This window comes from Pelmatolapia mariae, linkage group LG3_W, assembly GCF_036321145.2.
Source record: "Pelmatolapia mariae isolate MD_Pm_ZW linkage group LG3_W, Pm_UMD_F_2, whole genome shotgun sequence".
NCBI classification, from domain to species: Eukaryota; Metazoa; Chordata; class Actinopteri; order Cichliformes; family Cichlidae; genus Pelmatolapia; species Pelmatolapia mariae.
This window is the reverse complement of record NC_086229.1, coordinates 84,791,973-84,806,913: the sequence shown is the minus strand read 5'-3', so window position 1 is coordinate 84,806,913 and position 14,941 is coordinate 84,791,973. Positions and strand designations below refer to the sequence as shown.

The window sequence follows — 14,941 nt, the reverse complement described above, 5'->3', positions numbered from 1 at the left end:
ATCATGATGCAGCACTTCTAATTAAACCATCATTGTCAAAAAGGTCCATTTTTTTCCTCATGTCTCCCTTGTGACATTTATGTTTTTACACCAACAGAGAATTTATTGATTCATCCTGACAACGATGTATTATTCTTAAATCATTGTTAAAAGTTTAGTGATTTTACTAAAATTACAATTCAAATTGTTTTCTTTGATGTTTTAAAATGCCCACATGTTGATTCCTTAGTTGTTTTCATTAGAGCTACACATATTTGTCTTATGCCCCAAAAAAAGATAATTAAATGAAACCCATAATTCTCATTTCCATCGCCACACTTTTATTCTTAGGCTCTACTAGAGTAGCTTTGCATGAGCAACATTCTTGTTGGTGCAGCCCCTCAGCTCACCAAATTTCTTTTGACTGACTTTCAATTGTAAACAGAAGCTTTACAAACTGCAGTTGGGATATCTTAATATAGATGGTCATATTTGGCCGGCCAAAATATTTTACACAACAAGAAATGAATATATTTCTAAAAAGGTCAACACAACTCGGCAATCCTAGTGATTCATAGCTTCATAGGCTGGTTATCGCTATGGAAACACCCCCAAGACAGTAAATCCTCCAAACAATGGCAGTCAATATCACTCAAGAAAATAAAAAGGCTAACCTAAGCTGCTCCTGACCTGATAGAGGACCTCTACGAGCATCACCAGAGGCAGCAATCCAATGCAGCTATTGTATAAAACCACACGGGCTGATGGTACAACATAAGTAACCATCTCATCAGTAGACTAAATGTTCTAATATTCACAATAAACTGTGCTCCTGAGAATACGATATTGCCTGAATGGATGACCACCACGAGAGTAATTACTATCAAAATTAAGCGTTCCCAGTTTTCACAGGAAAATTAATATACAATATGTTTTTAGAAGTCCATTTAGGGAGCCAGAGACAGCAATTTCACCTGAAGCTAATGGAAAACACACCGTGTGTGGGAGGACTCCAGCTGACCTTTTGGAAAGCTATCGCTTGCTGCTGAAGAAAACAGCAGGGTGATGCGGTGATGTTAAGAGTTCAATCGGTGGCCAAAAAGACCCGATGTGACGGTCACTGTGAACTGCAGCTGTCTCATGTGTGCAAGCCCGGACGCCACTGGTCAGAGCAAATCAAACGGTAACACTACAGCAGCTCACTCCTCCAGCTCAGGGCTCTGCTTTATCGCAGCAAACACACAATCCACCCATCACTCTGTTCCAGTACACCTACAGACGTGCTTTGCCTCCCTCCCTTTTGTCATACAACACACAAAAAAGAGGTGAGATCCAAAGCCCACATAAGAAGAGCAGGTGGGAGTACATTATCTGGAGTGAGAAACAATTCGTTCTGGCCATCTACTGCTTGTGTGCTAAAGTGATCTCCCTGAGTAGCAGCATATCAGCGGGCAGCAGTTATTGAGTGGGTGGCGGGCATTACACAACCTGGCTTCAGAACCTACACAAGCCACTCCAAAGGGCGCGCTCATTGAACGAGTGAAATCCACTGTGATACAGACTGTGTCAGATCGTGTTTTGATTGAGATTGGATGATAACAATACCCCCGGTTTTATGATTCTCTCTAAGGGCTTACATCCTGCGCAGCCCGCATTTATGAAAACGCAATCTGTTCTAAACATCAATTTGAATGCAATATTGTGAAAGCTGCCATTAAAGTAAAGCAGCAAAACTAAACATTGAATATGTCAGGTATATTTCAGTCAAATTTAGATTCATTTTGTATGGGTATAATACAAATAGTTCCCAACCCTTAAAAACTATAACCCTTCACATCCATATCCATGGAGATTCGCCAATAATGGATTTTTTCTAGACAGTATTGACAAATATTATCAATGATGACCTCAGAAATCAAAAAAAAAAAAACCAAACCCTGAAAATGTCAATATTAATTTACTTCACATAGGGGAAAAAAACAAAACACCTTTCCATGATCAGATTAGCCCCAACCAAAAGATCAGACAAAACTGTGGCTCCAAAACTGTCATCCCCACTGGATAAGAGGCTTTGGGTTGACCTTTGTAATGGTCTCACCACGATGGAAATAAATGTCCTAATCAAAACATATTCAAAAATAAATTACAGCTCACCCGTGTCACAAGACCCTTGTTTATACAATGTTTCTTCAAGCAGCTATCAGGACTGAGCTGAGGAGGACATCGAGGAATTCCAGCCTATGATTGAGTAGATATTACTATTTACAATGAAATGCACAGCATGGTTTCCCACACATATATTCTACATGGGCAGGTGATGTATACCACTGGCACATATACTTTGCAATTTACGTCTTTAATTCAGTGGATGAATTAGTGGAGGTTCAGTCACTGCTAATTAACTAGTTCTTTTCCTTACTGCGTTTCCTACTGGCGAGCTGTTTAAGCTGCTACTGAAGCAGTCCTTAATGTCATTAAGCTGTCTCAGGTCTCCCATGATCAGACAGATGCCAACTGCACTATCCTAAACTGGAGTCGGCCAGAGTAATCCCTGTTTTATGCCGAGATCCAAAGCTGCACAGCAAAGCAGCGACTATTGTGGCCAGCTGCAGTTCAAGCATTCACTGGATGAGGAACTTCTGCTTTCCTCCTCCATTTAGAGGTTGAAATCTTACCAAAGTCCAGTATATCCATATCAGTACATATCCAAACCTCGGCCGTACTTCTTTAACTCTGTCTCCAAACCACTGAACCTAAGCTGTCCCTCTGTTGGTCATTTGCAATAAACATATGAGTAGCTTCATCTCTGCTCGGCCTCCCGTCTTTTTGTCAGTGCCACAATCTCCTAACAATACATCACAGCAGGTCTCACTACCCTTTTCACTACCCCGACACTCATCTCCACCCGCTCCACCCTGCCCGCACTCTCTTCACCTCTCTTGTGCACTGTTCATTACTTTGGATAGTTGATATATATTTAAACTCCTCCAACTTCATAACCTCTACTCCTTGCAACTTCACCTTCCCACCTGTCTTCCTGTCATTCACACACATGTATTCTGTCTTGCCTATACTGACTACACAATAAATTTTCTTTTCAATTTAAAAGCATAGGAGTGCAACCAATACCTACTACTGTCATAAATACTATGCAGCTCTCTGGGAAATACTGCACAGCTTGGCTTGCAGTAAACTTATAGGATTGCTAATCTACAAAAAAATATCTTCTAATTGTTTTTCGTGTTTACATTTGCTGTTACATTTTACAAAATAAAGCAGGGCCCATACGTACAAATACCATACATGCTGTCCACCTTGCTCTAATGTCCATACAAGTGCATTTCTCATTATAAGACTATTGCATAAGAACCTATTGGAAATATTCAACAACCTTGTAATGCTGCACAGAGCAAACACTTCACATTATGCGCATAAAACTGCCATTCTCATCAGGGTCTAGGAGGAGGCTTTTTAAGCTCTATACAGGAAATTCCACAACCAAGGTCTTAATATTTCCTTACCAACAATGCTTTGCAGATTTCTCGAATTTATTTCTAATCTTATCAGATACGAACAGCTAAAGGAAGATGCATGGAAACTTAGAGCATTTTATATTCAGCTATGTAGTGTTACATCAAAACACAACAAAAAGAAAGAAAAAAAAAGATCATTTGTTCAAGGGAACCATGACAGAGCCCCTGCGCAAAGTGGCGCTCACACACTGCAAATGTGTATGAATAGTTTAAAAGCTGGCTGTTGCTTGGTGATGTGGCTGTAGGAGCTCTATTGATGGGTGACTTGTGTGAAGGCCATGAGAGCAGCTTGTACTCAGTACACTAAGCCAGCACCGTTCATCACACACACACACCCCTCCCTTTCATGAAAAACCCCACCTGCCATCTGGCCCAACAAGGAAGTGACTACGAGAGAGAGAGAGAGAGAGGTAGCTGACATGTCGTGGTGCTTTGCATCCATGATAAATATTTACATACTAATTTACTGACCATGTGTCATGTTGGAATTGGAGGCCTGGTAACGCGGAGAGAGGCAGAGAGAAACAGCTCCTGACCGTGACACAGACAGTCAAAACATGGCAGGCAGAAAGGGAATGGGAGCAAAAACAAAGAAATGCTTATAGCAAACAGGAGTGCGCACGGAGAGGGAAACACAGCAGGCGCATGAGCACGCGCAACAGAGAAATCCTTGTCCAAGCCTACTGAGTGGGAGAGGGGTTGAGGCAGGGGTGTTGAGTGGGAGGGAAAGAACCGGTTCATCGCTGCACTCGTGTACACAAGTGCACCAAGCGCGCACCGCTCCTCGGGATCTGTGGCTCGCACATAGAGGAGAAGCTGTCCACTGTTTCCATGTAACACAACAAAGAGAGGAGGCTTTACTGGCTAATCCCTTATTTGAACTGCTGTAAAATCTGAAACCAAAACATGTTAACTTGCACCAGATTTTAAAAAGGCGACTTGACTGGGGAAGGTTACCACTGGAGCATGTTTACACACAGGAATCCACACTGCGATCAGATTAAGCCAGAAAAATCGAATAAGGTTTATCCATGCTAGTTATCCAATTTGTCCCACACCCAGCACCACATTTTGGGTTTTTTTGTTTTTAAACACCTGGAGTGTCAGATTTAAAATGGGTTAGGGTTAACCCCTAACCCTCTAACCCCTATTAAGACGCCCAGAGAATGAACTTGTGTTTAATTTTCACAAACAGCCCACAGCTTTAGTATGAATATGTACTTATTTAGTTAGTTTTAGCTCAAACTGGAGGAATCTAGCTGTGTTCAACAACACATCCGTTAACCTTACAGCTCTCAGGTGCCTGCAAACACAAAGACAGACGTAGAAAACATGTAGTCTGTTTGCATCTTTTTGTTTACCTCAACTCTCTCGAACAGCAAGGGTTATCATAACGGTCTACATCCATTAAGACAAAACAATGAACAGCTTTTTAAAAAAGGGGGTATTTGCATTTATGAATTTAAGTAAGTGCTAAATATGAACGCAGGCCTCTCTGGATGATATTGTGGGAATGATCTCACATTAGGAAATGTTTGGTTGCCATAGATCCTATGAGTGTGTCTCTGCCTCTGATTACGACAACATCAAAGAAGCCTCATCAGAAAGTCTAATGGAGGAACAGGGCACTTGACCAGGAAGAAAAGACGACAATAGACGCGCTGGATTTGTGCATATGCATCAGCGAACCTCCCGCAGCAGCGTGTGACGGGGATGAATGAGCTAAGCTTCAGTTACTAGCTGCTTTGAATGTAAAAACTGTAAACTGTTAGCTAAAGCAAGCAAATGAAATGAAAATGACATTTTTCTACATTTTTTTCAAAACTACAATGACTAATAAGTGATTTTAAAACAACAACGATCGATGTGTCATACTACCTCTCTCCAAAGTTAGCAGATGTTTTCAATAACGTCCCTCTGCATTGCTTTGAGACTCAGCCTAGTAACTGAATGCAACACTGCTCGTTAGCTTTGCCAAATTGGATGAACTGAAGCAGTGTTTCTTAAAAATACACTGCTCTAGTTATCGGCATGGCCCACGTGTGGCTTGGTAAAACAGTGACTCAGTTAATTAGGAAAATTAAGTTTTATACTGCTGTAAACATTCAGCTCTCTCTTCCATTGTGTCGGTTTGATTTTAAAATCTAAAACAAAATAAATAAAACAAACAGTTATTGTAGGTTACTGTGAGCTATCGTTTGTTTGGGAAGGTGCAATACTTGGAATACTCTGGGACATGCTGGGAAGTGTCTGTAAGTGAATCATCATCCGTTGTTTGTTAAGGTAAATGATGATGAATGAGTCTGTTTCTTCTTATAGTTGTGGGGCGGTTCTAAGGTTTGCATTTTAGATATATGGAGCCTAAATAAGACAAGAGAAAAACTAAAAAGAAAAATGAATGTAGGTCATGATATGCAGGATTTTGTGGAATAAAGAGTATGTGAGTGGTGTCCACCCAAGTGTTCCCTCTTGGAAAGGCTATAGTTTGTGAGTCTAGACAAGCAGCTGTGTTTCCTTGATGTTGCGTCATTTTTGATCATCAATTAATCAATGATTCCCTTTTAAATTTCTATAAGTGCACAGTGACATCTTTGCATTAGACTATGAATCCTGAAAGTTTCGCAGACCAAAAAAATAAATAAAATAAAAAATAGCTCGACAAATCTTCCATTATTGTCTGAAAAAAACCCCAAAAGACAAACTGGTGAGCCTTCTTCAGTAAATTTACTGTGTTTCAAAAGATGTTGAAATGTGTTGCACACAACATGGCACACACCCATTTCAGTGCTGGCACAACCTACCTTGCCCACAGGTTAACTTTCACATGCACAATGTCGTTTTGCATTATTTACGTGATAGTCATGTCTTACTTTTCACTGTGCTTGGTTACAACTTCCTGTCACTTTTGCAGCAGTAGAGAACAAATGAGTGACATACACCCTGGTGTCCAGTTTGGTAAAGTCGTAGGGCTGCAGCACTGGCTAGTTGCGGGTGACTGCATACAATCTTAGATGCATCAACTGACTACTGAATAATTACTCTGACTACTGTTTCTGGAGCGAAACAGATAATCCAATCAAAATTATTAACTTTTTATTGGTCGATTACTGGTTTGCAGTAACACATGCAGTATTTGAACCCTGACCTGTCACAGGAGCCTCAATGTCCAGCAGGTTCTTCTCTGAACGCAAGATTGCGGCGCCCTCTCCTATGAGCCTGAGCGCCACCGCCTCATCCACACGGCCCTCCTTGGTTAGGTGAGCTTTCAGCACGTCCACTTTGGGCTTCCCATCGCTGTCAAACACCTCTTTAGCTGTCAGCCGGTGACTGGGGGGGAAGGGGACAGCTGCAAGGGTTTAAAAAAAAAAAGAAGAAGAAAATCATTAGAACTGATGTACTTTCATACCATGTTTACAGTGCTTTAATACACTTTTCATTGACAAAAGGCTTACAGCAATACACAGTTATTTCCACATCACTGAGAAAACTGCATTTAAGCTGTTTGATTAGAAGGTACTTTGTACCTTCCAGGGGATCGACTCCCTGCAGGAGAGGGAGTTGGCGCTCACTCCCATGCTTCCAGCCCACCCTCTGAGACAATTTACCTGATTGCTGCTATGATCTGTGAGTCATTCAATTTTCAATATTTATTACAGACCCACACATTTTCTAGTTTACTTGGCAATATTCACGAGAAAAGAGACTGTATATTAAAAATGAGGCAGAGAACCAACACATCTTTATTTTATTAACATTAAAAGCTTGCGCTGCGAGGACAAAAACACCAGTATATGCGGGGTTTGATGTGTAACCAACTCCATACTTCAGTGTGCTCTCTTTTATTGTGTTCGATTGAAACAACAGAGATATCATCTTCAGCCTGACAAGCATTTACTTATTTGTCAGCTACAGTTATTTATTTTTTTAAGAGTAAAATTGGGTTTATTCCTCAGAGTCTTGCAGGCACTGTGGAAATCAGACAATATCCAAATCCTCAACAAATCTCTGTAACTGTCAATTTCCATAATTAGTGGCTTATGAGGGATAGCTTTTCAGAGTAATTCAATGTTCCCCAGTAATTTGGAATCCTACTGATGCACTCGCAAGCTGCAATGCTATTTGCATGCATTTTAATTCAAAACAGGGATTTGCAGTCTAGGTCTAGTCTTCTTTTATTAAAAACGCTCTTCAAACTGGACTTCATATTATTGCGATTTTAGTAGCCTAATGCTTTAATTAAATGAAAGCTAAACATATTACTTACAATAAAAGGTACAAAATGACAGTTTTTTCTCCCTTTTTTTTTTCCTTTTGCTCAATCGAACTGCTTCTAAGAGTTTAAAATATACATTATGCTCTTAGTCAGACTTCACACATAGCTTACAGGTGACTAATCCACAAAACCAGAAGAAAATACTGCTGAGCTAGTGTCTGTGTTTGTTGTATACATGTGTGGTGTGTACGTGTATCCCAGCATCCATCCTTCCTGAAGGTGACATCAGCGGTAATCAGGCCAGCACTTTATCTGTGTCACAGTGAGCTTTAGCAACAGATGACATTTGGGATCTCAGCTCCAGTTTCTAAAGGGTCTATGTGGAAATTACATATTTACCGGACTTGCACAGTTGCACCCTGGGTATTTTCAGCAAGGCAATGTGTGTAAAAATGTAAAATCAGCAGGGTGAAAGAGACAGGATGTACAATTTCTGATAACTTAGACTTGTCTCACAACGCCACTTTAAAAATAGTAGTAAATTCAGAGGTGCATAACCCTGTGAGAGGGTGAATGTAAGAGTATTGTTTCTAATTGAAAGGATTCAGAGAAGGTTTAAATGTTTAGATATCTAAAAAACTAAATGGCTGTAATTTTCAGTCCTCTGGTCTTGTCGCATCCACATATACATGTTAAAACTACACACGCATTTAACTCTTTCGTCTCATAACATCTGACGAGCTCTCCTGGACCCCTAATTGACATCTTTTGACACCTGGGTATAGATCAATAAAGACACTGTTTGACGATCACTGGAATAGTTTCTGGGGTTTCTGAGGGTAGTTGCAAAGGACGAGACAATCCTCACCAACTACTGATGCAAATCCAGTCATTTCGTTGTATAAGCAAGCCTGAAACAGGAGGAGGCTCAGCTCAGAGCTTCAAGGTTTACTACTAGTAAGCTTTAACTCTTAACTAGTAAGGAGTTAAGATGGATTAAGTAAACAGCCAAACTGTTTTGGGGTATGATTAATCAGAATTTTAAATTGTTTTCAAAAATCGTGGACAGTTCATCTTCACAATTCAAAAGCCAGCATTTGTGACGGCATGGGGGCGAATTAGTTCAAAGCATGGATATCTTGCACATCTGTGATGGCATCATCGACGTTTAGCAATAAATACAGGTTTTCGGCAACATATGCTGTTATCCAGACAAAGGAAGGTCTTCCCTATTTCAGCAAGACAACACCAAAGCACATCCAGCATGTTTAATGCCAGCATATCTCCATCTAAACTGGCATGTTTGCAGTACAGACCTGCCAGCATTGGAAAGTATGATGGCAGGAAAATACCGCAAAGGAGGTCGGACCTATTGCAGATTAAATCTGACATGAAGGATTGGGAAACGTTTTGCTTTCAGTTTTACACAAATGTTTATTTTGAGTTAACACTTCAGAGGGCTGCTATAGGATGAGGTCATGCACCGCGGCGGTAAACACGTCCACGTCCTTCCTTATAAAAAAGGATCCTGTAATGATAGGACAGCATTCGATGTGTCGTCTTTGTACTCATTTCAATGCGTTCCATTTTTATTCACTTTTTTAAAGGCGTCCCAACTTGCTTTTAGAAACACGAGCTATAAAAGCCGAAAAAAAAAAGAAAAAAAAAAGAAAAGAAGTGAGGCTCAAAGCTGTTTCTGATATCTGAAAGTCATAATTATGATGCTGGCAAGCTACACGGAAATAAGCCTTGTTCTACCTACCTGGCAATTATTTTCCCCATAAATGCTATTTTGAGAATCTGTGTGACATAACACAAGTTTTCCAACATCAAACATTTTAATGCAACTCATTCAGTTTCCTTTGTAAATTCAAACACGTAAAACCAAAATGTTTGAAGGAGGCGGATACCACAAACTCACTTTAAGCCAAATAAACAGTTAGGATGCTTGAAATAAATCTTGAATAATACAATACGATATCTTTGCTCAGGTGTCAGGGGTATTTAGAGATTCCCCCATCTGAGAGTGATTTACCAGAGCCCCAGGTTGCCCTCCTGTGAGCACCTGCTATGCAACTCTAGCCTTTGGGGCTTTTTGACTCCATGGTGGCAAACGAGCAGAAAGCACAGCCCCCTGAGTTGTTGAACACATTGAGTGTTTACATTCACGTGAAGTGTTCTGAACTTGATTGGGGGCATTTTTCAACTGAGCAGCAAGCTTTTAAAAATGACAGCTAGGCCACGAATCTGCGACATGATTAGCTCACAGATAATGATTGAGAAGCAGCACGAAAAAGAGTTTTTTTATTTGAAAAGTGCTACAAAATTTACGGAGACTATAAGGATTAGTTGCTTTAATTGGCTAAAAGCAATCCAACTGTCAAATGGGAGTAGAGAGTAAGGTGCTTAAATTATTTCCCTAATCCCACGCTGTTAGCCAATTAGGCAATGCAGGTAAACTCCCCAGGCTGTTTGCCACAACTGCGCTGTTGTTGAATTTGAACTGCATAAGAGGAAACCGAGCCATTTTTCTTTTTTCATTTGTGCAGGAAAAAAGAAAAACACTCTTATTATGAGGAATGACAGTTAGCGGCAGGACAAAGCCATAAATCATTCATATGCAGAGTGACGTACGAAATCTGTGTAACAACATACCTGACGGTAAACATATTGAGCTTATGAGGAAACTACATGGGAAAACCCTGTACCTACCAGCTGTAATAGTTATTTGGTTCCTGTAGATAATAATTAATAGTAAGTCAGTCAGTGAAAGAAGTAGAACCCCTAACCCCCATCCCAAAATAACCAGTAACTGATGCAGTAACAATGGCAACTGGTGAGTTGACTTTGCAGAAATTTTGAGACTGATAGTCCCCAAATAGTGTAGCCACTGTGAATATCGTGAGTGATCCCACTTCCCACCGAAGTGACAGAACATGACGCACTCTAAAATCCAAACACCAAAGACATTATTCTGGAATAAAAATACGCTGTGTGAAAGCTGCAGGTGCTGGCATGCTAGCAGCCTCTTAACACATCACCCTTCCATTTCCTACAGTCATGACAATGGAAACACTGTGAACTTTCTCCTTGTGGAATTTCTAACAGCTCCCTTATTAACAAGAGTAACACCCACATCTGCCAAAACACTACATGGCACGTTGTAATGATCAGTTCCACACTCTTAAGAAGAATGTGTTACTCCCATTTCTTTAGGACATGATTTTCAGACACTGTTCATCTGATGCACATTTTTCGTTTTTAAAACGGCCCAGCACTTCTTCTTTTGCCCTCCACTTGTCCAGTATCCTCAAGTTTTTTCCAAAAAAAAACAAGAAATGAGACATCCCAAGTTTTTGGGATTCCCAACATTTTACGGCAACCAAATTGTTATCTGTGACATTTTTCGTAGATTCAGCTAAAGAAACTGGAACAAACGATGTGATTTGAAATTCCACTTGTGTGTGACGTAAAACGGTTTTATTTTACCATTTCCAAATCTTTATATATTCAGTAGCGATGTGCATTTTTTAGTATGAGCACACTTTTTGCCAAATGCAACGGTCTGATTGGTCAGATCTATTTATTTGGAAGTATCGAGCCGATTCAAAAATTAATTTTAAAAAAATTACATTATGAATAGGTGAAAAAAAATATTTTTAACGCATCCGGTGTGTAAAAGCATTAAGTCTGGCTCCTTGGAACCTAAACACAGAAATGAGGAGGGTCTCAAGGCGTTTGCACAGCAATGTATTACAAAAAAATTAATTTGTCTAAAAAATAAATAAATAAAAAAAAACCAAAACAAAAAAAAAAAAAACACATGGATAACAACTCCATAAAGAAATAAATTTAAAAAAAAAATCAAACATTTATTCTTCTCCTTTCATGAAAAAGAAACAAGAATAAATAATGGTGTCAGATATTGTATTATATAATCATTATTTGAAGTAATTGGCTATTCCAAGTCTAAAAGAATCACATGGCAAAAATCTCTCTGATCCTTATACTCCCAAACCCAGCCTTTATCAGCGGTATCGGGGCTTTCCCCAGACAGCAGCTGTTGATTGTTGCAAATAATCTTGTGTATCTATTCATTTTTTCTTACAATGCTTTATAGCCGTGAGAGCATAAACTGACCTGCGGCGATGTGCCTGAAACCCAAGTATGAGTCAGAAATGGTCTCCATTAGCCGTTCACTTTTGCCTTCATTAATTTTAACATTTCTCTGTTCTCTTCTGTTATGTAACAGGGAAATTGCACTGCAGCCTCAAATCTGGCACGAGAAAGAAAGGATGAGAGAGCGAGAGAGAGTCAGAGAGGTTTTTTTTTTTTAAATTTAAAAAATATAAAACGCAAAAAGAAATCTGGACTCCGACTTCACTTTCCATGGTAATTTGTCTCAGATTAGTATTATAGTTTCCAAGCTAGCCGTTCATCAGGCATTTCATTGTAAGCCTAATAGACCTCTAAATGACTGAAGTGTGTATAAAATAAATTTAAAACTACAGTCAGGTTCACACAAACGGTAAATGATTTGATGTACCTCGGGTTTTAAAGTCATCCAGCTTTAGATCGTCGACCCCCGCAGCCACCTTCGTGCATGCAGCAATCATGAAATAACTACACACCGCATAGCAGACATGCAGGTGTGAATTTTGAGAAAATCGGCACCACGGGGTGCAGTGCAGCATAAACTGCTGAGAAGCAGCGGGAAGATAGGCAGCTGGAAATTGTGAGGTTGGTGTAGTTCACCGCTAAGGCAATCTTTTGGAGGAATGAGACAGCGGGAGGTGCGCAGTCATACGCTGTTGGACAGATCAGCTTAATTGGAGAAAGGGAGACAGACTGTTGCAGAGCTCACCAACCTCTGACTCCGTTTAATGAAGGACATGGAGTGCAACCGTTAGTCTGGACTGATCCGGCAGCTCAGGTCGCTACAATTGGTGCGCATCAATTTCCCTTCAGCCCCGGCAGCTTTGTGAAAGGTGTGTGCTAAACCTTAGACTGCAAACAGACGCAACGACGATCACGTTCGGTCTTCTTTCAGAGCAATTTCTGCAAATCAGAAAACTGCTGAGGCTGCTCACACAATGCAGTCATTTGATATCCAACTTGTGCCACTGAGAGACACCAACTGAACGAAAAAAAACAAACTAAAGTCATTTTCAAACACAAACTGAACAATTTTAAACAATTTTCTTTCTCACATGTATTCACATGCTACTGGGAGTACTTTGTGTGTGTTAGGTGAGGGGAGGACAGAGCAAGCAGGAGGCAGCACACACGACGCTCTGAGGAAAAGGCCACTTTCACACAGTGCACATGAGAAAATGGCTTAATTTTAGCTGATGCAGAAAATCATGCAGCATAAGCCATTACCTACTACCTCTGTTGGACAAAAACATATAAAGCTGGCACAGTCTGAGCTGGACTGGGATGGAGGCCAACGATCAGCCATTTATAAAAGCAAAAAATCCATTAAAACCATAAAGACACAACAGACTGATGGCAAAGAATCCCAGCGACCTGTGAGAAATTCTTCCAATTCCACAACCACTTTGGCATAGCACCCCCACAGAAACAGCTGACATGGCATGATGCAGCAACGGCCCTCCCCGAGTGTGGGCGAGACTTGGGTTGTCATTTCCCACATCAAACCATCCGGGCCCCTTCCACCAGACAAGCCACAGCACCAGCATTTTCCCCTCCCTTAAGACTCAGTGGAAATCTCAGCATGACAAGAGAGAGCCGAGTCAGAACAAAGATTCAGGAAACTGTTTGTGAGTGCAACAAAAGGTCAGTTCATACAAAGTATAGAATAACAGAGTTCATTTGACTGCACAGCCAGACGTTATTATGCAAAAGGCGGTGCGGTGTCGGATCTAAAGCGCGATACCGATCTATAACTTTGCTTCCTTACCCGCACAAAGCAGCACTGACTACTTGCCAGATCCATTTGCCTTTTTGAATGACGGTACAGTGCTCTTTATCCTGAGGCAAGGTAAATGGCTGCCAGCGCCAGCAAGATCTCTGTGTAATGCATCAAGTGGAAACTCACTATCTGATCAAATGGTACATAAATACCAGCACCAGGTAAGACACGAAACCAAAGTAGCATGCAGCAGTATGTTTAAAAAAGAAAAACGAAACAGAAATGCATCCAGCTGCACAATGTGAGATCACGCTTTGAAAAAAAATGCTACACTGCAGTTGCAATATCTGCATATGAGATTAACCTGCTATCGACAGTGCAGATTTTTTTGTTTGTTACTATCCCCCAGTTGGAAGCCTGTTAGTGATGAAGGATCCACTGTGCGTCTTGTGTGCATAGAGGACGACTGCCAAGTGTTGAAGGGGCACAGAGAGTGTGCAACTCACTCTCCACTGATAGCCAGGGTTTGTTAATTAAATTACGTAACAACACTGAATTAGAGTGGGGTAGGAGTCCAGGATGAACAGAATGCATGAGCTTCTGTAGGCGGTAGGAAACAAAGGACATACTGTACAGCAGAAAACACCTCAACTTCACGTCATTTAGAAGCTGTTTCATTGCTCCGTTATTACACGGTTCGGCCCATTCGGAAGCTGGTTAACTGACATGCATACTGCACAAAGATTGAGACCCTGATTTACTAACAACAAAGAACTGCAGGACTTCAACCACACCACAAATTACTTTCACAAGGTGAGAAATGATCTACAATAACCCATCTTTCGCAGGGGTGCAGTGTGATGTCTGCAAGTCACAGATGAGACTGCTGTATTTAACAGCTCTGTGTCTCTGTAACCCACCTGTAAAGCCTAAGACACAGTAAATCAATAATTCATAAGTCTGCACTCCTAAGATTCGATATCTTTTATTAAGCTAACACAACATAGATTTTAGCTGCAGAATGACCCAAATGTCAGTCCACAGTAATAATGGAGTATATTTTTTTATTACAAAAAGGATTTCAAAAAGAATATTAAATCAGCTACTGGCAAGAAATATAAGGACATAATGACACTTGGCTGATCTAGGTAGCCTTTTAAAAATTCCTCAATGGAATCTGCTGCTATGTGGGTGAGAAATGAGAAATTTCTAGACTGCAATTCTTCTTTTCTTACCAAAACCTGGTCGTTTATCAGCTGCTTATGCTGAAAACTGCAACAACTAAATCCAGAAGCCCGATATTTATACGTCGGTCGACTTCATCTACTACCACTATATTAT

General features: G+C 40.5%; 1 protein-coding gene across 5 annotated transcripts in view; it reads right to left on the bottom strand.

Annotated features, from left to right (window-relative positions):
* The window catches only part of LOC134624931 (protein phosphatase 3 catalytic subunit alpha), a 65,296-nt gene that overhangs the window by 31,780 nt on the left and 18,575 nt on the right, over nucleotides 1-14,941 (bottom strand). For all 5 annotated transcript variants that reach the window (XR_010093670.1, XM_063470135.1, XM_063470137.1 and 2 more), the window contains exon 2: nucleotides 6,658-6,858. Coding sequence is in view for 4 of the 5 variants with exons in the window: in XM_063470135.1 (XP_063326205.1) it covers nucleotides 6,658-6,858 (201 nt within the window). In the remaining variant the exon portion in view is untranslated. The remainder of the gene's footprint in view (nucleotides 1-6,657; nucleotides 6,859-14,941) is intronic.